Source organism: Nerophis lumbriciformis, linkage group LG03 (assembly GCF_033978685.3).
Source record: "Nerophis lumbriciformis linkage group LG03, RoL_Nlum_v2.1, whole genome shotgun sequence".
In the NCBI taxonomy this organism is placed as follows: Eukaryota; Metazoa; Chordata; class Actinopteri; order Syngnathiformes; family Syngnathidae; genus Nerophis; species Nerophis lumbriciformis.
This window is the reverse complement of record NC_084550.2, coordinates 8,350,001-8,373,379: the sequence shown is the minus strand read 5'-3', so window position 1 is coordinate 8,373,379 and position 23,379 is coordinate 8,350,001. Positions and strand designations below refer to the sequence as shown.

Genomic DNA, 23,379 nt, shown 5'->3' with positions numbered 1-23,379 from the left:
ATTAAACATTTTTAAGTATATTGTATTACTAAATTAAATTGCATTTTTAAATATTTAAATCAGTGGTTCTTAACCTGGGTTCGATCAAACCCGAGGGGTTCAGTGAGTCGGCCTCAGGGGTTCGGCGGAGGTCAATACACACCTGACTCATCGTGTAAATAAAAACTTCTCCCTTTCGGCGTATTACGGATACGGCAACAGCAGAAGTCAGACTGATTTGCAGGTGTGTAATTTGTTGTGAGTTTATGCACTGTGTTGGTTTTGTTGTTTGAACAAGGTGATGTTCATGCACGGTTCATTTTGTGCACAAGTAATAAAACATGGTAACACTTTAGTATGGGGAACATATTCACCATTAATTAGTTGCTTATTAACATGCAAATTAGTAACATATTGGCTCTTGACTAGTCATTATTAAGTACTTATTAATGCCTTATTCGGCATGGCCTTATTATAACCCTAACCCTCTAACCCTGGCCCTAACCCTAACCAAATAACTCTAAATTAAGTCTTTATTACTTAGAATATGTTCCCCTAGTGTCCAAATAACTCTAAATTAAGTCTTTTTACTTAGAATATGTTCACTTATTGTCCAAATAACTCTAAATTAAGTCTTTGTTACTTAGAATATGTTCCCCTAGTGTCCAAATAACTCTAAATTAAGTCTTTGTTACTTAGAATATGTTCCCCTAGTGTCCAAATAACTCTAAATTAAGTCTTTGTTACTTAGAATATGTTCCCTTAGTATCCAAATAACTCTAAATTAAGTCTTTGTTACTTAGAATATGTTCTCCTAGTGTCCAAATAACTGTAAATTAAGTCTTTTTACTTAGAATATGTTCACTTAGTGTCCAAATAACTCTAAATTACCGGTAAGTCTTTGTTACTTAGAATATGTTCCCCTAGTGTCCAAATAACTCTAAACTAAGTCTTTGTTACTTAGAATATGTTCCCCTAGTGTCCAAATAACTCTAAATTAAGTCTGTACATAGAATAAGTTCCACATACTAAAGTGTTACCAAAAACATATAACTTTGTCTTGAATTTGAAGGGAAAAAAAACATTTTATTTTTCACTAAAGAAGGGTTCGGTGAATGCGCATATGAAACTGGTGGGGTTCGGTACCTCCAACAAGGTTAAGAGCCACTGATTTAAATATATAAATATATATATATATATATATATATATATATATATATATATATATATATATATATATATATATATATATATATATGATAAATACCAGTACATATTTTAAATAAATATTTTGACATTTTAACTCTGTTTTAAAGCAATTTTAAATATTTGTATGAATATTTCTAATTGAAGATACGTATCTATAAACGTTTCTTGCCCTTAGTTTTACAAGTTATTAATGTCGTCATGTACTATGATACATTTTTGTAATAAATATCTTTGCACTTAAGTCTTGGTTTGTGCAATCCCTCAAATCTGCAGTAGTAGGCAGTTTTCCTTTTCAACTGTATTTAATGACCAATAAGTACTTTTTTCCTTGCAGAATTCTAAAAAGCTGCACAAGCCTAATGGAGGTACTGTGTTTCTCCTCTTGAATATAATCATACTCTACCTATTTCCTAATTTGTCATCTTGAGCATCTTGTTCTTGTTCATGTAGGCCATCCGCATGCTGATCATCACCTCCACTGACCTGCAGAAAGAGATAGTGGAGGGCGGAAGGGTGAGTTTTTCTCAACACTTGTTTGGAAAGCAGAGAAAAAGAGCGGATACAGACATGTGTTGTCTTGCGCAGGGCGCAGCCTCCATCAAGGAGTTCTACGCCAGGAACTCTCGCTGGACAGAAGGCCTCATTTCTGCTGCCAAGGCTGTCGGATGGGGGGCCACGGAGATGGTGTATGTTTACAACTCTCCCTATGCTTTGCATGCTTTGTTTGATTTCATTGTTAAGAAATAAGTTGAGTGTTGTTTCACTTGGGCGCCAACAGGGATTCTGCTGACAAAGTAGTACTGCACACCGGTAAATACGAAGAACTGATCGTCTGCTCTCATGAGATCGCTGCCAGCACAGCACAGCTGGTTGCTGCTTCAAAGGTAAGGTCACGGTCACAACGTTGGTTTTGTTGTGCAATATACTGTCATTTCCGGGCTATAGAGGTCAGTGTTGGGACTAACGCGTTACTTTACTGTAACGCCGTTAGTTTCGGCGGTAACTAGTAATCTAACGCGTTATTTTTTATATTCAGTAACTCAGTTACCGTTACTACATGATGCGTTACTGCGTTATTTTACGTTATTTTTCATGTAGTATCGGATAGAAACAGAAGATCTGAGTGTGTTTTATTGCAGCGGTGGAAAAGAAAAGGCGTGCTTTGTGTGGGTGGGGGCGGGGGAGACTACCATACCGCAGTTGAGGAGCGCAGGGGAGACGTTCCTCCAGGGCCTATGTACGTCTTCGGCACTAACAACCTTCACTTTACCCGGCAGTGGGTCTTTACAGCTGAGGGTGAATGACGAGACCGGCGGTTTGTTGCAACTTTGTGACTTTATTGTACGCAGCCATCCACCAAGCTAGAGCACCTGCAAGCACTCACTGTCGCCGGTCCCTCACCTCTCTTGCCCACTCACTCACTGACGTCACTCACCTCACATGCTGTCATATCATAAAGGGCCACACACACACACACACATACGCTACTCTCATAACAACTAACAAGACATCACGGAGAAGCCAGAAGTCGAGTTTTTTAACATGGAGATATTCTCAATACTTTTCTTTTGTCGAGCACAAAGAAAATAACATTTTAGTTAAATGTAAGTTGTGTCTTGGATCAAAGATTCTATCTACTTAAAGTTAAAGTGCCATTATGTTGCAGCTATTTAAAATAGTTTTGTCAATTTGTTCTGGCCTGAAATAAATTGGCCCTTTGAAACATATCTTTGTCTTTGTGTGTTGTATGTAGAGCACATTGCTTAGCAGAGTTCAGTGATGCAAATGCATGTCAAGTTGATCAACACATTGTATTATTCTTCAGTACAATAACAGTACCGTATTTTCCGCACCATAAGCCGCCCTGGGTTATAAGCCACGCCTTCAATGAACGGCATATTTCAAAACTTTGTCCACCTATAAGCCGCCCCGTGTTATAAGCCGCATCTAACTGCGCTAAAAGGAATGTCAAAAAAACAGTCAGATAGGTCAGTCAAACTTTAATAATATATTAAAAACCAGCGTTCTAACAACTCTGTTCACTCCCAAAATGTACGGTAATGTGCAAATGTGCAATCAATAAGCATCAATAACTTAATGTTGCTCGAACGTTAATGTCACAACACACAAAATAAACATAACGCTCACTTTCTGAAGTTATTCTTCATTCATAAATCCCTCGAATTCTTCTCCTTCGGTGTCCGAATTAAAAAGTTGGGCGAATACGGGATCCAAAATGGCCGGCTCCGTCTCGTCGCAGTTCTGTGAATCCTGCCTTCCGGAAAGCTCGGACCACAGTTGTGACCGAAATATCCGCCCAGGCATTTACGATCCACTGGCAGATGTTGGCGTATGTCGTCCGGCGCTGTCTCCCTGTCTTAGTGAAGGTGTGTTCGCCTTCGGTCATCCATTGTTCCCACGCCGTTCGCAGTCGTGCTTTAAATGCCCTGTTGACACCAATATCGAGCGGTTGGAGTTCTTTGGTTAAATATTGCCTTAAGTTTAAATTCTGCGTTATACGCGTGTCGCTTAGTAGGAGCCATTTTGTGGTCTTTACAGATGTAAACACACAAAGGAAATGAAACGTAATACCCGCGCGCTTCTTCTTCTTCTACGGGGGCGGGTGGTTGCTTACAGTAGAAGAAGAAGCGCTTTTTCTTCTACGGGGGCGGGTGCTTACCTTGGCAGTTGCTTACCATAGAAGAAGAAGCGCTTCCTCTTCTACGGGGAAAAAAGATGGCGGCTGTTTACCGTAGTTGCGAGACCGAAACGTTATGAAAATAAATATTTATATTAATCCATATATAAGGCGCACCGGGTTATAAGCCGCACTGTCAGCTTTTGTGAAAATTTGTGGTTTTTAGTGCGGCTTATAGTGCGGAAAATACGGTACTGAAATGAAGGCTAAAAGGGCATTAATGGGAGCCTTAAAAAAAAAGGGGGGGGGAAAAGAAGTAACTAGTTACTTTTCACAGTAACGCATTACTTTTTGGTGTAAGTAACTGAGTTAGTAACTGAGTTACTTTTGAAATAAAGTAACTAGTAACTGTAACTAATTACTGGTTTTCAGTAACTAACCCAACACTGATAGAGGTTCACGTTTTTAAGCTGCAATAACCTAATTTTTGGACAAATTCTGTTATTGGGCTCACGCGTCAACTGGTGTAAAAATTGAAACATGAAATATTTACACAGGCGTTTGTGTTCATTCACAATTTTAACAAAATACATAATTCCATTAGCCTACCAAAGAGGGCAGTCTTTGTCCTCCTCCTCCTCCTTCACCCTTTCGGGGTGGGTTAGGGATGGTGGATTTCCTTTCCGTGCGACGGGTTTATCCTTTTTTGATGGCCGGGCCGATCTTCTTTGGCTTTGGGGTCCGTTCGTGTGCATTTTGTAGATGTGCGGTTTGGCCGGCAGGGAGAAAACGGCATTGATTGATTGATTGAAACTTTTATTAGTAGATTGCACAGTACAGTACTGTATTTTTCGGACTATAAGTCGCAGTGTTTTTCAGTTTGGCCGCGACTTATACTCAGGAGGGACTTATGTGTGAAATTATTAACACATTACCGTAAAATATCAAATAATATTATTTAGCTCATTCTCGTAAGAGAATAGACCAGTGGTTCTTAACCTGGGTTCGATCGCGGAGGTTGAGACACACCCGACTAATTGTATAAATAAAAACTTCTCCCTATTGGCGTATTATGGATACCCTCAAACAATGTTCCCTCTAATTTTCCATATGCGTGAGCAAACGCAAAAACTCCTTGAGTATTCAGTGGATCACATGTGAGCACACCTGTCCCACACCTGACTAAATAACAAATTAAATGTTTTATTATTATAATCAAATGGCAGCTGTCATTTCCATGAGATTATTTTCTAATATAAGTGTTTTGGTCCACTTCCAATGACAATAACAACAAAAATTGTTTTTCATGAGCTGTGTACTTGTATTGTTTGTCTGGGTGGAAAACGAAGAAAAGGAACAGACTTTGCTGTGAAAATAAATAAATAATTGTATTTTATCATTTAAAATGACATGAGAGTGGCACTTGCCAAGGTGAAGCCACGCATATCTTAACTGGTCTCTCAAAGGCAACAGCAGAAGTCTGACTGATTTGCAGGTATGTCATTTGTTGTGAGTTTATGCACTGTGTTGGTTTTGTTCTTTGAACAAGGTGATGTTCATGCACGGTTCATTTTGTGCACCAGTAAAAAAACATAACTTTGCCTTGAATTTGAAAAAAAAAAACATTTTTATTTTTCACTAAAGAAGGGTTCGGTGAATGCGCATATGAAACTGGTGGGGTTCGGTACCTCCAACAAGGTTAAGAACCACTGGACTAGAAGTATAAGATTTCATGGGATTTAGCGATTAGGAGTGACAGATTGTTTGGTAAACGTATAGCATGTTCTATATGTTATAGTTATTTGAATGACTCTTACCATAATATGTTACGTTAACATACCAGTTGGTTATTTATGCCTCATATAACGTACACTTATTCAGCCTGTTGTTCACTATTCTTTATTTATTTTAAATTGCCTTTCAAATGTCTATCCTTGGTGTTGGCTTTTATCAAATACATTTCCCCAAAAAATGTGACTTATATATGTTTTTTTCCTTCTTTATTATGCATTTTCGGACGGTGCGACTTATACTCCGGAGCGACTTATACTCCGAAAAATACGGTACATATTCCGTACAATTGACCACTAAATGGTAACACCCGAATAAGTTTTTCAACTTTTTTAAGTCAGGGTCAATCAATTCATGACATGGTAAGTTTTGCGAGAGAGGGTATATAGTGTTACTGGTGTTACTAATAAATTGGCGTTGGCAGCAGGGAAGACGTGCAAGGAAATGAAAGTCAAGTGTGGGTGTGTAAATGTGCTGCCTCTCTTCGGAGATGGACATGCTCCCTCACACCAGAATAATACATAAATTAGCTGCAACATTGTATAAAGCGGGCAGCACGGTGGAGTTCAATCCCAGGTTCGGGATCTTTCTGTGTGGAGTTTGCATGTTCTCCCTGTGACTGCGTGGGTTCCCTCCGGGTACTCCGGCTTCCTTCTACCTCCAAAGACATGCACCTGGGGATAGGTTGATTGGCAACACTAAATTGGCCCGAGTGTGTGAATGTGAGTGTGAATGTTGTCTGTCTATCTGTGTTGGCCCTGCGATGAGGTGGCGACTTGTCCAGGGTGTACACCGCCTTCCGCCCAAATGCAGCTGAGATAGGCTCCAGCGCCCCCGAACGGGACAAGCGGTAGAAGATGAATGGATGGATTGTATAAAGCGCATGGTTCAAAGTAGAGATGTCCGATAATATCGGACTGCCAATATTATCGGCCGATAAATGCTTTTAAATGTGATATCGGAAATTATCGGTATCGGTTTCTAATAGTAAAATGTATGACTTTTTAAAACGGCGCTGTACGGAGTGGTACACGGACGTAGGGAGAAGTACAGAGCGCCAATATACCTTAAAGGCACTGCCTTTGTATGCCGGCCCAATCACATAATATTTACGGCTTTTCACACACACAAGTGAATGCAAGCATACTTGGTCAACAGCCATACAGGTCACACTGAGGGTGGCCGTATAAACAACTTTAACACTGTTACAAATATGCGCCACACTGTGAACCCACACCAAACAAGAATGACAAACACATTTCGGGAGAACATCCGCACCGTAACACAACATAAACACAACAGAAAAAAATACCAGAACCCCTTGCAGCACTAACTCTTCCAGGACGCTACAATATACACCCCCCCAAACCCCGCCCACCTCAACCTCCTCATGCTTTCTCAGGGAGAGCATGTCCCAAATTCACTGTTTTGAGGCATGTTAAAAAAAATAATGCACTTTGTGACTTCAATAACAAATATGGCAGTGCCATGTTAGCATCTTTTTCCATAACTTGAGTTGATTTATTTGGGAAAAACTTGTTACATTGTTTAATGCATCCAGCGGGGCATCACAACAAAATTAGGCATAATAATGTGTTAAATCCACGACTGTATATATTGGTATCGGAATCGGTAATTAAGAGTTGGACAATATCGGATATCGGAAAAAAAAAAATTATCGGACATCTCTAGTTCAAAGTGTTTGTAAAAAGTAGCGTCTTATAGACCGGAAATGACTGTACTTGTAAGAGAGTTACATGTTCCTCTCCGCTTTCTCACATACTCCAAATCCTTATTACATTTAAAACAGTATTTTGTTATATGTAATGACTTTACTGTGTGGCTGTGAGTGCAGGTTAAAGCCAACCGTCACAGCAAGAAGCTGACGATGCTCCAGCAGGCATCTCGCCATGTCAACGAGATGGCAGCTAACGTGGTGGCCTCCACCAGGACAGGCCAGGACAACATGGAGGAGAAGGGTATGTACATGGATATACTGTGCATTTGTTTTTAGACATGCAGTAATTACACCAGCATGTGCGTGGGTGTGTGAGTAAATGAGCTAATTGTTGTTCGTGAGCAGATCCAATGGATTTCTCTGGAATGTCGCTCATCAAGTTGAAAAAAGAAGAAATGGAGTCGCAGGTAATGTTTATAACAAATTGTATGTTCTTATTTTATACATGTATTTTAAACAGATTTTACATTTAAATTATTTTTTGTCATTTTAAGTGGAGTTTTTTTTGTTTTTTTGAGTTTTATTATTATTATTAGCCTTTATTTAACCAGGTAAAATCCCATTGAGATCAAAGATCTCTTTTCCAAGGGAGACCTGGCCAAGAGGGCGGCAGCAAGGTTACATTAAAAACAGTAAACAAATACGTAAAACATCACATTTACAACATTAAAACTTGCTCACATGACACGTGCATACAGACAAGGTAGGCTGCAGTCCTTTCACAGAAGTTTTAAACTCCATCCATCCATCCATCCATCCATCTTCTTCCGCTTATCCGAGGTCGGGTCGCGGGGGCAGCAGCCTAAGCAGGGAAGCCCAGACTTCCCTCTCCCCAGCCACTTCCTCCAGCTCCTCCCGGGGGATCCCGAGGCGTTCCCAGGCCAGCCGGGAGACATAGTCTTCCCAGCGTGTCCTGGGTCTTCCCCGTGGCCTCCTACCGGTCGGACGTGCCCTAAACACCTCCCGAGGGAGGCGATCGGGTGGCATCCTGACCAGATGCCCGAACCACCTCATCTGGCTCCTCTCGATGTGGAGGAGCAGCGGCTTTACTTTGAGCTCCCCCCGGATGACAGAGCTTCTCACCCTATCTCTAAGGGAGAGCCCCGCCACCCGGCGGAGGAAACTCATTTCGGCCGCTTGTACCCGTGATCTTGTCCTTTCGGTCATAACCCAAAGCTCATGACCATAGGTGAGGATGGGAACGTAGATCGACCGGTAAATTGAGAGCTTTGCCTTCCGGCTCAGCTCCTTCTTCACCACAACGGATCGATGCAGCGTCCGCATTACTGAAGATGCCGCACCGATCCGCCTGTCGATCTCACGATCCACTCTTCCCTCACTCGTGAACAAGACTCCGAGGTACTTGAACTCCTCCACTTGGGGCAGGGTCTCCTCCCCAACCCGAAGATGGCATTCCACCCTTTTCCGGGACCACAAGTTTTAAACTCATTCAACGTAACTAGGGTTTGAAGTTTAATATTCGATTGTAGGTTATTCCATGCCTTCGGTGCTGAAAACCTAAATGCTTTCTTGCCCAGTTCAGTTCTTACTTTGGGGACGACAAATTGCAGAACATTCATTGAACGAAGATTGTGACTTCCTTGTTTCTTTGTTAAAAGACAAGACAGATAAGATGGAGTGATACCCAGAATGGTTTTGTAGATGAAAACATACCAATGATTGAGGCGTCGAGCACATAAAGATGTCCAGTTAACCATTGAGTATAACACACAATGGTGAGTAAGTTGGTGATGAATCTCAGTGCCCTGTGGTACACACTATCCAGCTTGTGGAGACAACCAGCAGTAGCATTCATGTACAACACATCTCCATAGTCAATAACAGGTAAAAAGGTTGTTTCCACCAATTTCTGTTTCACAGTAAAAGAAAAGCAAGACTTGTTTCTATAATAAAATCCCAGTAAAAGTTTCAGGTTTTTTTTACAACATACTGAATGTGCTCCTTAAAACTCAAGTGGTCATCAATTAAAAATCCTAAATATTTAAAAGCAGCTAACATAATTTGTTTTAATGTATTTGTCTTTCAATATTTTTTAAATAATCATACTTTTTTTAACCAGGAAAATCCTGTCATTTAGACCCTCTTTTTGTTACATTTAAAATGTTGCAATATGTATTTTAGTATTTAGATTATTTTTATTTCATCGTACACACATTTTACCTTTTTCATTAGACATTTATTTAGTATTGCGACACCACCTGTCTCCCACATACGACACTGTCCTTTCTACCAAGACTCAGCAATTTAGCCTCCAACAAATAACAGGAGTTAGAAACATTCTGGTCACAGAAGGCACCAGAATGCCATTTGTGCTATTTGTTTACAACTGAATGGAATGCTTATGTGGGGGATACCGACTATTTTGGACTGGTAGTAGTCGATCCACAGTGATGGTTCTGCCACGCAAGACCTCAGTGCTAACGAGGGGAAACGACACTTCGACTGTCATTGGCTTTGACATTTAGAATCAGAATACTTTTGTCATTGTATGGAAACAATGAAATTGGACAGCAATCCAGCTCAGGGCTTTTAAAACAAACCTACATAAAATAGTCTTAAGACAACAACAATAATAAAACAATTTAAAAACATAATAAAATGTTAAAAACATATTGCACAGCAGATGGTAAGCAAGTAATAAAGTGGTGAGTGTTCAGGTAAGTGCAGAGTTTTGGGCAATAACAGCTCTAGGATAGAAACTGTTTTTCAGTCTATTGGTCCTTGCTTTGATGGCCTTATAGCGCCTCCCTGAGGGCAAGAGTTCAAGCCAGCGGTGACCTGGGTGGGATGAGTCCCTGAGGATGCTGTTTGCTCTCCTGTTGCAGTGTCTCTTATACAGGCCCTCTAGAGATGTAAGAGGACATGCAGTGATCCTCTGGGTCGCGTTTATGACGCCCTGTAATCTCTTTCTTTCTGCCACCGTGCAGCTAGAAAACCACACGGAGATGCCGTAGGTCAGTATTGACTCAACGGAGCAGCTATAGAAGGACAGGAGCAGGTTATCAGCCAGATCTATTTTCCTCAGCCTTCTCAGAAAATACAGTCTTTGCTGACCTTTTTTCTGGAGTGCAGTGGTGTTGCTTTTCCAGGTCATGTTGCTTGAGATGTTCACGCCCAGGAACTTGCACTCTGAGACCCTTTCCACCTCCTCTCCCAAGATGTAGTTGGGCTGGATGGGCTCAGTGATTTTTTTCCTGAAATCAACAATCAGCTCCTTGGTCTTTGTGGGATTGAGAATGAGGTTGTTTTTTGCATAGTGGTCTGACAGTGCCTTCACTTCTTCTCTATAGGCAGTCTCGTCCCCTTCTGTGATGAGCCCCCACCACTGTAGTATCATCCGCAAATTTGATGATGGAATTGCTAGGATGGATGGGAATACAGTCATGGGCGTAAAGACTGAAAAGCAAGGGGCTCAAAACACAGCCCTGTGGGGCACCGGTGCTGACGCTGAGGGTTGAGGAAAGATGGTGTCCGACCTTCACTCTCTGAGGGCGGTTCGTTAGAAAGTCCTTAATCCAGTAACAGATCTGTTGAGACAGTCCTAATTCCAGCAGCTTGGGAATCAGTCTGCTCGACAGAATGGTGTTAAAGGCACTAATGAAGTCAATGAAGAGCAGCCTGACATAGCTCCTTGGCTTTTCCAGATGTGTAAGTGTGGAATGGAGTACTGTTGCTATGGCATCCTCTGTAGATTGGTTTGCTCTATATGCACTATATCAGGGGTGCTCATTACGTTGATCGCGAGCTACCGGTCGATCGTGGAGGGTGTGTCAGTCGATCACCAGCCAGGCATTAAAAAAATAGTCCTAAAAATGAGCGATCATAAATCTTCACTATGACGTCACTTTCGTCACTTGATTGACATTCACGGCACCCGAGGGTCTTCTGAGATTACGCTGGCTGCTGCCAGCTCATTAAAATTACCGACTGGAAAGCGAGAAACACTTTATTTCAACAGACTCTGGCGCCGTACCTGTCGTCAAAACTCCAAAGACCGACTGCACAGTTGCGCTAACAAAATAAGAGTCTCAGAAAGCTGGCGTGCACAACAAGCTAGCAAGCTACGGAGTTTGCCGACAATGTATTTCTTGTAAAGTGTATACAAAGGAGTACGGAAGCTGGATAAATAAGATTCCAAAAACCAACCACTTTCATGTGGTATTGGACAGAAAGGAGGACTTTTTTTCTCCTCCATTCGAAAATGCGGACGTTATCAGCACTACTGTCTGATTCCAATCAATGCAAGTCACCAGAATCAGGTAATACACCAACTTATATTCTTGTCTTCATGAAAGAAAGGAATCTATATGTGTTAAACATGCTTGTATTATCTTTAAACACCTTTAACTTATTAACAATATTAACTATATGTGTTAAACATGCTTGTATTATCTTTAAACACCTTTAAATTGTTAACAATATTAACTATATGTGTTAAACATGCTTGGATTATCATTAAACACTTTTAACTTGTTAACAATATTAACTATATGTGTTAAACATGCTTGTATTATTAAACACCTTTAACTTGTTAACAATATTAACTATATGTGTTAAACATTCTTGTATTATCATTAAACACCTTTAATTTATTAACAATATTAACTATGTGTTAAACATGCTTGTATTATCATTAAACACCTTTAACTTAACAATATTAACTATATGTGTTAAACATGCTTGCATTATCTTTAAACACCTTTAACTTGTTAACAATATTAACTATATGTATTAAACATTCTTGTATTATCATTAAACACCTTTAATTTTTTTAACAATATTAACTATATGTGTTAAACATGCTTGCATTATCATTAAACACCTTTTAAGTTAACAAAAACATATATTTCATAAATAAGTAAATATAAATTATATATATGAATGAGGTAGATCCCCACGACTTGATCAATTGAAAAGTAGCTCGCCTGCAGAAAAAGTGTGAGCACCCCTGCACTATATGCTATAGGATTGCTCGTTTCCATCAAATTAAGATAGGGCGAAACCATCCATCCCCAGGCACACCCGCCTGGTTTTTTGAGTATAAATATTTGGGGTTTTGGCACCAGCCGCTGTACTAGGTATGACCAATCTTAGTCTATGAGCACGAACTGATGAAGCCTACTCGGATGAGCGGCGAATCGTCTTCTAAGACAAACCAAACAGTCCAGTTGTGATCGATTGAATGCCCTGAGATGACAATGACCTGGAGGAATGAGAACATTCATAGACATTAAAATAATTGAAACAAGTGGTCTCCATTTTCATGCTGCGTGGTCAAGGGCCATAACAAAGCTTAATTTATAAGCAAGAACATCCAGAAGCTGCAATACATACAAAATAGTGCTGCTAGAATCCTGATGACATCACACCAATTTCTCAAATCCCTTCACTGGCTTCCTGTTCCACTCAGGATTGAATACAAAGTCTCCCTACTAACCCACCAGTGCCTCCATGGAAATGCCCCCCTCTACCTCAAAGAACTACTCACCCCCAAATCCTCCACACGACACCTCCGCTCCGGACAGGCTAACCTCCTCCAACCTCCGAGGACAAAGCTACGAATTATGGGAGACCGGGCTTTCTGCTCCGCCGCTCCCAGTCTGTGGAATGCTCTCCCTGACCACCTGAGGGCACCACAGACTGTGGATGCTTTTAAAAAAGCCTTTTTATAGATATATGCATACTAGTTTTAGCTATTAGGCTGTTCTAGTTTTAATTTTTTTAAATTTTTTTAAATTATCTTTTTATTATTATTTTTTTTGTCAATGCTCTGTAGCACTTTGAGGTTGTTTGCTCAATGTAAAGTGTTTTTTTACAAATAAAATCTATCATTATTATTATTATTAATTTTTAAAAAATGAATATAAGATTGTTTCCTGGGCAACAAGCAGAGAGAGACGTCAGTCTGAGTCAGAAAACAACACCATTTGGATCATAAATGATAAATAAACGGCGGGACGGCGTGGCGAAGTTGGTAGAGTGGCCGTGCCAGCAATCGGAGGGTTACTGGGGTTCAATCCCCACCTTCTACCATCCTAGTCACGTCCGTTGTGTCCTTGGGCAAGACACTTCACCCCTTGCTCCTGATGGCTGCTGGTTAGCGCCTTGCATGGCAGCTCCCGCCATCAGTGTGTGAATGTGGAAATACTGTCAAAGCACTTTGAGTTCCTTGAAGGTAGAAAAGCGCTATACAAGTATAACCTATTTATCATTTATTTGGATCATGAGAAATTTCATTATTTCAAGATGTAAAGAAATGAAATATTAGGGAACCATGTTAACATCTTCCTGTTGTGCGCCCTCAGGTGAAGGTTCTGGAGTTGGAATCTTATCTGGAGAACGAGCGTCTGCGTTTGGGCGAGCTGAGGAAGCAGCACTACACCCTAGCCGGGGTCCCTCTGGACCAGCTCTCTGAGGGGAACGACGAACCGTCCTCACTGGTCTCCATGTTCCCCAAGGGGAATGGCGAAGCGTCCTCGCTGGTCTACAAGCCGGCACTCATGAAGAAGCCTGCGCTGGCCCAGAAACCCAGTATGCGTCAGAAAAGTCCAGTAAGTCTAACAAGCTTCTCTTTAAAGCAGGGGTGCTCATTACGTCAATCGCGATCTACCGGTCGATCTCGGAGGGTGTGTCAGTCGATCACCAGCCAGGCATTAAAAAAATAGTCCTAAAAATGAGCGATCATAAATCTTCACTATGACGTCACTTTCGTCACTTGATTGACATTCACGGCACCCGAGGGTCTTCTGAGATGACGCTGGCTGCTGCCAGCTCATTAAAATTACCGACTGGAAGGCGAGAAACACTTTATTTCAACAGACTCTGGCGCCGTACCTGTCGTCAAAACTCCAAAGACCGACTGCACAGTTGCACAATAAAAGCTCTGCTTCATCCTGCCTGCGCTACCAAAATAAGAGTCTCAGAAAGCTGGCGTGCACAAGCTAGCAAGCTACGGAGTTTGCCGACAATGTATTTCTTGTAAAGTGTATACAAAGGAGTACGGAAGCTGGACAAATAAGATGCCAAAAACCAACCACTTTCATGTGGTATTGGACAGAAAGGAGGACTTTTTTTCTCCTCCATTCGAAAATGCGGACGTTATCAGCACCACTGTCTGATTCCAATCAATGCAAGTCATCACAATCAGGTAATACACCAACTTATATTCTTGTCTTCATGAAAGAAAGGAATCTATATGTGTTAAACATGCTTGTATTATCTTTAACCACCTTTAAGTTGTTAACAATATTAACTATGTGTTAAACATGCTTGTATTATCTTTAACCACCTTTAAGTTGTTAACCATATTAACTATATGTGTTAAACATGCTTGTATTATCTTTAACCACCTTTAAGTTGTTAACAATATTAACTATGTGTGTTAAACATGCTTGTTTTATCTTTAACCACCTTTAAGTTGTTAACAATATTAACTATATGTGTTAAACATTCTTGTATTATTTTTAACCACCTTTAACTTGTTAACAATATTAACTATATGTATTAAACATACTTGTATTATCATTAAACACCTTTAATGTATTAACAATATTAACTATATGTGTTAAACATGCTTGCATTATCATTAAACACCTTTAACTTGTTAACAAAAACATATATTTCATAAATAAGTAAATATAAATTATATATATGAATGAGGTAGATCCCCACGACTTGATCAATTGAAAAGTAGCTCGCCTGCAGAAAAAGTGTGAGCACCCCTGCTTTAAAGCTACAATATGAAAGAAGTTTGAACTAGATATTTGCCATGGCGACCTTGGATCCCCTTCTTTAGGCAGGGTTATTCATCAAAATTGTTCTGTGGGACACCTTTTCAGAAAAGTAAAGACCCGAGGGGAAGACTTCTCCTATCTCTCCAAGATGAGACAATTCGATACATATACGAGGAGCATAATTTAAGAAACAACACATTTTTTCAAACATGACGATTCGATGCAATCTGCGACAGTTCCTTGTTTAAAGTAGACTTTAAAGGAGCCATATGCAGTAATGTGGCCACAAATGGTACTGCAATCACGGTCAAAATGAGAGATGTCCGATAATATCTGACGGCAAATAAATGCTTTAAAATGTAATATCGGAAATTATCGGTATCTGTTTCAAAAAGTAAAATTTATGACTTTTTAAAACGCCGCTGTGTACACGGACGTAGGGAGAAGTACAGAGCGCCAATAAACCTTAAAGGCACTTCCTTTGCATGCCGGCCCAATCACATAATATTTACGGCTTTTCACACACACAGTGAATGCAAGCATACTTGGTCAACAGCCATACAGGTCACAGTGAGGGTGACCGTATAAACAACTTTAACACTGTTACAAATATGCGCCACACTGTGAACCCACACCAAACAAGAATGACAAACACATTTCGGGAGAACATCCGCACCGTAACACAACATAAACACAACAGAACAAATACCCAGAACCCCTTGCAGCACTAACTCTTCCGGGACGATACAATATACACCCCCTGCTATACCCTACCAGCCCCCCTCAACCTCCTCATGCTTTCTCAGGGAGAGCATGTCCCAAATTCCAAGCTGCTGTTTTGAGGCATGTTAAAAAAAAAATAATGCACTTTGTGACTTCAATAATAAATATGGCAGTGCCATGTTGGCATTTTTTTTTTCCATAACTTGAGTTGATTTATTTTGGAAAACCTTGTTACATTGTTTAATTGTATCCAGTGGGGCATCACAACAAAATTAGGCATAATAATGTGTTCATTCCACGACTGTATATATCGGTATCGGTTGATATCGGTATCGGTAATTAAAGAGTTGGACAATATCGAATATCGGCAACAAAGCCATTATTGGACATCTCTAATAAAAATATTTGTAAATAAAATATTTTGAACAAACAAACAAGAATGACAAACACATTTCGGGAGAAGATCCGCACCGTAACACAACATAAACACAACAGAACAAATACCCAGAACCCCTTGCAGCACTAACTCTTCCGGGACGCTACAATATACGTACACCCGCCGCTACCCTCTGCCCCTCCCCCCCAGCCCCGCCCACCTCAACCTCCCCATGCTCTCTCAGGGAGAGCATGTCCCAAATTCCAAGCTGCTGTTTTGAGGCATGTTTAAAAAAAAGAATGCACTCTGTGACTTCAATAATAAATATGGCAGTGCCATGTTGGCATTTTTTTCCATAACTTGAGTTGATTTATTTTGGGAAACCTTGTTACATTGTTTAATGCATCCAGCGGGGCATCACAACAAAATTAGGCATAATAATGTGTTAATTCTACGACTGTATATATCGGTATCGGTTGATATCAGAATCGGTAATTAAGAGTTGGACAATAGCGGAATATCGGATATCGGCAAAAAAGCCATTATCGGACATCTCTATTTGTATCCCATTTCCTCAGCTTATCAGCATATTGAGAACAAAATAGGCACTGACACTACCCATATCCACATAGGTTTTATTTGTCGAAAATATATTTTGCCCTGTCAATTGGATTACACATCGACATAAAGACTAACAGGCATATATTTCCCCCATTAGCCTATATGTCGATGTGTCATTTCATGCATGAAGCATGTGCAGCGCTCATTCGTTACTAGAACATGCTAGCTTTGTTGGACAAGATCAGAGACTGTATTGGACAAAGTAGTTTACATACAAAATGTCCATTTCCATTTATTACAAGTAATAAGTAAACGTAAATGCCCTACTTACCTATCAAGGATGAAATTAACATATTTTTCTGATTATAAATCCCAGTTTTTTTCATAGTTTGACCGGGGGTGCCACTTATACTCAGGAGCGACTTATGTGTGAAATTATTAACACATTAGCGTAAAATATCAAATAATATTATTGATCTCATTCACGTAAGAGACTAGACGTATAAGATTTCATGGGATTTAGCGATTAGGAGTGACAGATTGTTTGGTAAACGTATAGCATGTTCTATATGTTATAGTTATTTGAATGACTCTTACCATAATATGTTACGTTAACATACCAGTTGGTTATTTATGCCTCATATAACGTACACTTATTCAGCCTGTTGTTCACTATTCTTTATTTATTTTAAATTGCCTTTCAAATGTCTATTTTTGCTGTTGGGTTTTATCGAATAAATTTCCCCAAAAAATGCGACTTATACTCCAGTGCGACTTATATATGTTTTTTTTCCTTCTTATGCATTTTCGGCCGGTGCGACTTATACTCCGAAAAATACGGTAGCAAGTTTGGCGTCAGATAAAAAAAAAAAATCTTCTCCGCCTTTAATCGTCTCCATCTTTCAAAGGCATCCCTGATACAAATCCTCGTTTTGTTCCTGGCTTTGTCATGAATAAGTTGAGAATCGTAACGACGCCTTTTAGATTCTCTAAGGTCTGGCATGTTTAGTAACTTCACCAGTGGCAGTAGCTAGATGAAGGTGGCGGTGTGTAACTGGCAACCTGGATGTAGCAGTCAGACTTTCTAATTGATCAAACAGTGGAGGGCGGGGCATCGAAATTAAAACAATAACAAGATTTCGGGCCTGTAAATCTAATTTTGAAATGAGCTTATAACCCATACTTGCCAACCCTCCCGGATTTTCCGGGAGACTCCCGAAATTCAGCGCCTCTCCCGAAAACCTCCCGGGACAAATTTTCTCCCGAAAATCTCCCGAAATTCAGGCGGAGCTGGAAGCCACGCCCCCTCCAGCTCCATGCGGACCTGAGTGACGTCAGGTGCACAACACCACGTAAATCGTTGGCCAACCAAAAAGTAACCCCAGTACGCTATAGCCAACATTCACCAGGAGATGGCAACAGACAAACATAGATCACTATTACATTCCTCCCCTTTTAGAAATGTATAGAAGTTACTCAAAATAAACAACCCACCAAAAAATGCAGCAGCTCAATTAAAAAACTGTACTTAAGCCACATTCTTTTCTTTTCTTTTTTAGTACTGAACTCTTAACCCTCATTTGTAAAAAATAACATGCTTATTATACAAACAGTATTTGTACACCTTTAACACAGATTTTTATACTGTCTTCAGAAATTCAGTTTTTTTGGTGGTACTCGAAACCTTTCTGGGTACCTGCGAAAGGGTGTTCAGCATGGTTAGAAAAATAGTGACAGAGAATTGAACAAGGATGGACAATTCAACCCTTAACTCAACAATGAGTAGATGAGTGTTGTGTGTGTATATGTGTAAATAAATGAACACTGAAATTCAATTATTTCTTTTATTTATATATATATATATATATATATATATATATATATATATATATAATAAAATAAATATATATATAATAAAATAAATATATATATAGCTAGAATTCACTGAAAGTCAAGTATTTCATATATATATATATATATATATATATATATATATATATATGAAATACTTGACTTTATTTCATATATAATATATATATATATATATATATATATATATATATATGAAATACTTGACTTGGTGAATTCTAGCTGTAAATACACTCCTCTCCTCTTAGCCCCGCCCCCAACCACGCCCCCACACCGACCACGCCCCCCACCCCCCGAAATCGGAGGTCTCAAGGTTGGCAAGTATGTTATAACCGTTATCAGTTATAAAGGTGTTCGAAAAGAGCATGATTTATTAATGCCTTTTGACATATCAGGGCCATTTTATCAGTAAGTTACACTCAGCACTTTGGGAAGCTGTGGGGTAAAATCTTCCTACTGTATGATATTACTTACTGATGCTTTTAAACACGCTCATCTACAGTGAATGTTGCCTAATACACACTTTTACTATATCTGGATGACATTTGTGCTAAACTGACTTTTTAATGACTTATTTTTGTGTGTGTTGCAGTTTAGGTAAAACGGCACAAGAAAACGTGAAGCTGGAGAGAAAAGGATGCCTTCATAAGAGACTAACACATTTAAAGTTGCTTGCTGACAATCCTACTTATTATTTTCTTCATCCCTTTGCCAAAATGGACTCAAGGCTGGGTTAAATGTTTATAAATTACTAGGTGCCTATAGAAGCTATTAAGCACCCATTTTCTATTTAATTTACCATTTGGAAACAATCAAAACGAAAGGGGATCCAATATTAGGAAGTGATGCTGCTTTTATGAGTTTGATATTTTACTGTTGTACGTTGACACATAGTTTTGCTCATGTTGAAGATGACCTTGCACACACAAGCTGTTACAGAGCAATTTAGTGTTTTGTTGTTGTAAACAACGCTATAGGAAATTGCATCTTACTATAATATCTGACATGTGCTGTTTTTGCTGCATTGCCTTCACCATGAATACTACATCTTCTCTGCAAAACAGTACACAAATGCCTCAGAGGCCTTGGAATGTACTGGACTGTTGCATTTATTAGTAGTAGTGATAATAATATGTGCTTTAAATCATACAGTTGCACAGCCAGCTTGTTAACTGCTTATCTTGAGCTTACTGGATGCCACGCAGCAAAACATGTTAAAAGTCAATGTAGTCGTGCTTTAATAATTAATGCTGCTTTTCCGGGTGAATGTAGAAATGCAGGGTGAGTTTGTACAACAATATGAAGGTTTCCCGTTTGTCTTTGGGAGTTTTTCCACACAGGGTAGCTATTCGTAATAATTGCATCTTTTTAATGTATTTTGCTTTTTCTCCTTACGTTTCTATGCTGCGATGTAGTCGAATATATATATATATTTTAGTAAAGGCAATGGTGTTTCTTCCTTGTATGAAGTGTAAATGTCTAACAAATTAAATAAATGTTTAACTTAACGCCTTTTGCATGATTCCCTTAAATAAACCCATTAAATGTGTATATTCTACTCATTTGACTGTTTTTATTCTCAAAATTTCAGTCAATTTGAACATATTTTTTAAAAACTGGCCTCCATTTGTTTTTAAATGTTTTTGTTTTTTTAATTGCATTTTTATTGTAAGGTTACTAGGGGTGTGGGAAAAAATCGATTCCAATTCAAATCGCCATTCTCACATTGTACGATTCAGTATCGATTCTCATTTTTCAAAAATAGATTTTTTTTTTTATTAATCAATCCAACAAAACAATACACAGCGATCCCATAACAATGCAATCCAGTTCCAAAACCAAACCCGACCCAGCGACACTCAGAACTGCAATAAACAGAGCAATTGAGAGGAGACACAAACACGACACAGAACAATCCAAAAGTAGTGAAACAAAAATGAATATTATCAACAACAGTATCAATATTAGTAACAATTTCAACATAGCAGTGATTAAAAATCCCTCATTGACATTATCATTAGAAATGTATTAAAAAAAATACAATTAAAATGAACAATAGTGTCACAGTGGCTTACACTTGCATCGCATCTCATAAGCTTGACAACACACTGTGTCCAATATTTTCACAAAGATAAAATAAGTCATATTTTTGGTTCATTTAATAGTTAAAACAAATTTACATTATTGCAATCAGTTGATAAAACATTGTCCTTTACAATTATAAAAGCTTTGAAAAAAATCTACTCTGCTTGCATGTCAGCGGACTGGGGTAGATCCTGCTGAAATCCTATGTATTGAATGAATAGAGAATTGTTTTGAATCGGAAAAATATCGTTGTTGAATCGAAAAAAAAAAAATTTGATTTATAATCGAATCGTGACCCCAAGAATTGACACTGAATCGAATCGTGGGACACCCAACGATTCCCAGCCCTAAAGGTTACCCTCTGGTTTGAATTGGTACCACTGACTCCATTTCACCACAAACTGACAACATTTTCCCCATTAATACCTAGCAAATGTAACCTTCAAAATACAGGAATATTATATATTGCATGAAAGAGACTGGAACTGAAAGATAAGTGTAACTTAATTTAAAAAAAAATGCATCTTTGTATTTCAATTAATTTAGAAAAACTTTTCATACATTAAATTACCAATACATTTTAAAAAGTAACAATGCACAAGTTTTTTTTAATGTATTTTTTTCCTTGCTAAACTGTAATTACAGTGTGTTTTAAAGCATGCCAATAATCTGACATGCGCGTAGGCTCTTTGGCAAGCATGGCCAGTGAGGGCTGCTGCCTTCAGGAACTGTTGGACATTACTTCAGTTATCTTCGAACGTAACATTAAAGCATGAACTAGGATTGCTTTCTTTGTGTCTGTATATCCGATACCTGACAGAAGTAATTCAGTATTGCTTAATTTAAGAAATGATCTCTTATTCAAACAAATACCAAATTTGAAAAGGTCCAAAGTGAAAACTACCGACTTTTGAGGTGAGTAGTGAACGCAGCATTTTAAAGTTGAACCTGTCAACAAGTAGTTTTTTTTCCGCAATGGCGTCTCAAAAAACGTGAGTCAAGTCAGTCAACAGCTCCGACGTTCACGCCGCTGTGAAGACCAAAAGTGTATTCGAAGCTCACAAAAATAAGAACACACGAAAGTAAGGTCATGTCGGCGCTGGACAGGCCAGTGGCGGAGCTGACGGTGTTGGACGTGTATGACATTGCGGCGGCGCTAGCTCAAGAGTTCGAGCGGACCATTGACCGGTTCGGCTGCGAGGCCCTGGTCGGCGTGGTGCCCAAGGTGGTGCACGTTCTGGAGCTCCTGGAGAAGCTGGTGAGCCGCGGTGCTGCCTGGCAGGAGGCCGACGACGAGCTGCGGAAGGAACTGCTCCGTCTGCGGCAGGAGCGCAGCGACAGGCACGCTCAGGAGAGGAAGCACCACCAGGTAAGTGAAGTACAGTGAGTAGCCTGTATATAACAACACGATTCCTCTTGTGTATTTAATCATACTTTACAATACAATTGTATTCTTGTGTGTGTTGTTTTGAGTGAATATGTTGTCAATTATGTTCTAAATCTGTTAATTGAACCAAAGCGATATGCTCCCGCTTTTTTTTTTACACGGAAGTAGTTTACAAGGCGTCGGTAAAACGTAAAAAAAAACAAAAAACCTATCAAATGTAGTATATATGCCTTCGCACAACACACTTTATATAACATAAAAACACACTTTACATAACATAAAAACACACTTTAGATAACATTAAAAAAAAACGAGCAAATGTAGTATATATGCCTTCGCACAATACTTTACATAACATACAATGCAACACGTCGTAGCGCTGTGACGTTCGCGAACAAAATATAAAATCTGAGCAAATATTACAGAATACTGCCCACAAATTGTGTAAATTAAATTATTTTTGTCTACATTGTTAATTATAATTTGGGGGTTCTTAACCTTTTTGACCTTGGGGCCCAATTTTTCCATTACAATGAGTGATAAAATGGCAACCAAGGTAATCAAAAAGGTCAACCAACGAACAGGATTTCTCTACAGAATCTCCTCTCCGGTCAACAAAAGCACCCTGAAGATTCTAACGGGAACTCTCATTCAACCCTTTTTCGATTACGCATGCACCTCCTGGTACCCTAGCACCTCCAAAACCCTCAAATCTAGACTCCAAACATCCCAGGACAAGCTAGTCAGATTACTTTTAGACCTCCACCCCAGATCACACCTCACTCCTATCCACTTCTCCAAAGTGGGCTGGCTCAGGATGGAGGACAGAGTAAAACAACTTGCACTGAGCCTGGTCTATAAAATTCGCTACACCTCCCTGATACTGAAGTACATGTCAAACTACTTCCTTAACGTAAATGACCGCCATAAGCACAACACCAGGGGGAGCTCAACTTACCACGTTAAACCCAGATTCCGATCTAACAAAGGTCTTAACTCATTCTCCTTCTATGCCACATCAATATGGAATGCACTCCCAAAGAAAGTGCATCTCTATCCTCCTTCAAAACCGCACTAAAAGAACACCTCCAGGCAACTACAACCCTTGACTAACACCCTCACCCCACCGGGCGCGGCACCGCTGCTGCCCACTGCTCCCCTCACCTCCCAGGAGGTGATTAAGGGGATGGATCAAATGCAGAGGACAATCACATCTAGTGTGTGTGTGACAATCATTGGTACTTTAACTTTAACTTTAACACATCCCAC

The 23,379-nt window shown here is 39.5% G+C and overlaps 2 protein-coding genes across 2 annotated transcripts in view; both read left to right on the top strand.

The window, feature by feature from the left end:
* Positions 1-20,146, top strand: part of hip1rb (huntingtin interacting protein 1 related b) — an 84,121-nt gene extending 63,975 nt beyond the window's left edge. The window contains exons 24-31 of the mRNA XM_061932945.1: positions 1,523-1,553; positions 1,639-1,701; positions 1,774-1,874; positions 1,967-2,072; positions 7,473-7,596; positions 7,701-7,762; positions 13,682-13,927; positions 19,231-20,146. Coding sequence (XP_061788929.1) covers positions 1,523-1,553; positions 1,639-1,701; positions 1,774-1,874; positions 1,967-2,072; positions 7,473-7,596; positions 7,701-7,762; positions 13,682-13,927; positions 19,231-19,239 — 742 coding nt within the window. The 3' untranslated portion in view covers positions 19,240-20,146. The remainder of the gene's footprint in view (positions 1-1,522; positions 1,554-1,638; positions 1,702-1,773; positions 1,875-1,966; positions 2,073-7,472; positions 7,597-7,700; positions 7,763-13,681; positions 13,928-19,230) is intronic.
* A 1,482-nt stretch (positions 20,147-21,628) lies between these two features.
* The window catches only part of LOC133578495 (RILP-like protein 1), a 22,056-nt gene continuing 20,305 nt past the window's right edge, over positions 21,629-23,379 (top strand). Inside the window, exon 1 of the mRNA XM_061932924.2 lies at positions 21,629-22,092. Within this exon, the coding sequence (XP_061788908.1) occupies positions 21,814-22,092 (279 nt within the window). The 5' untranslated portion in view covers positions 21,629-21,813. The remainder of the gene's footprint in view (positions 22,093-23,379) is intronic.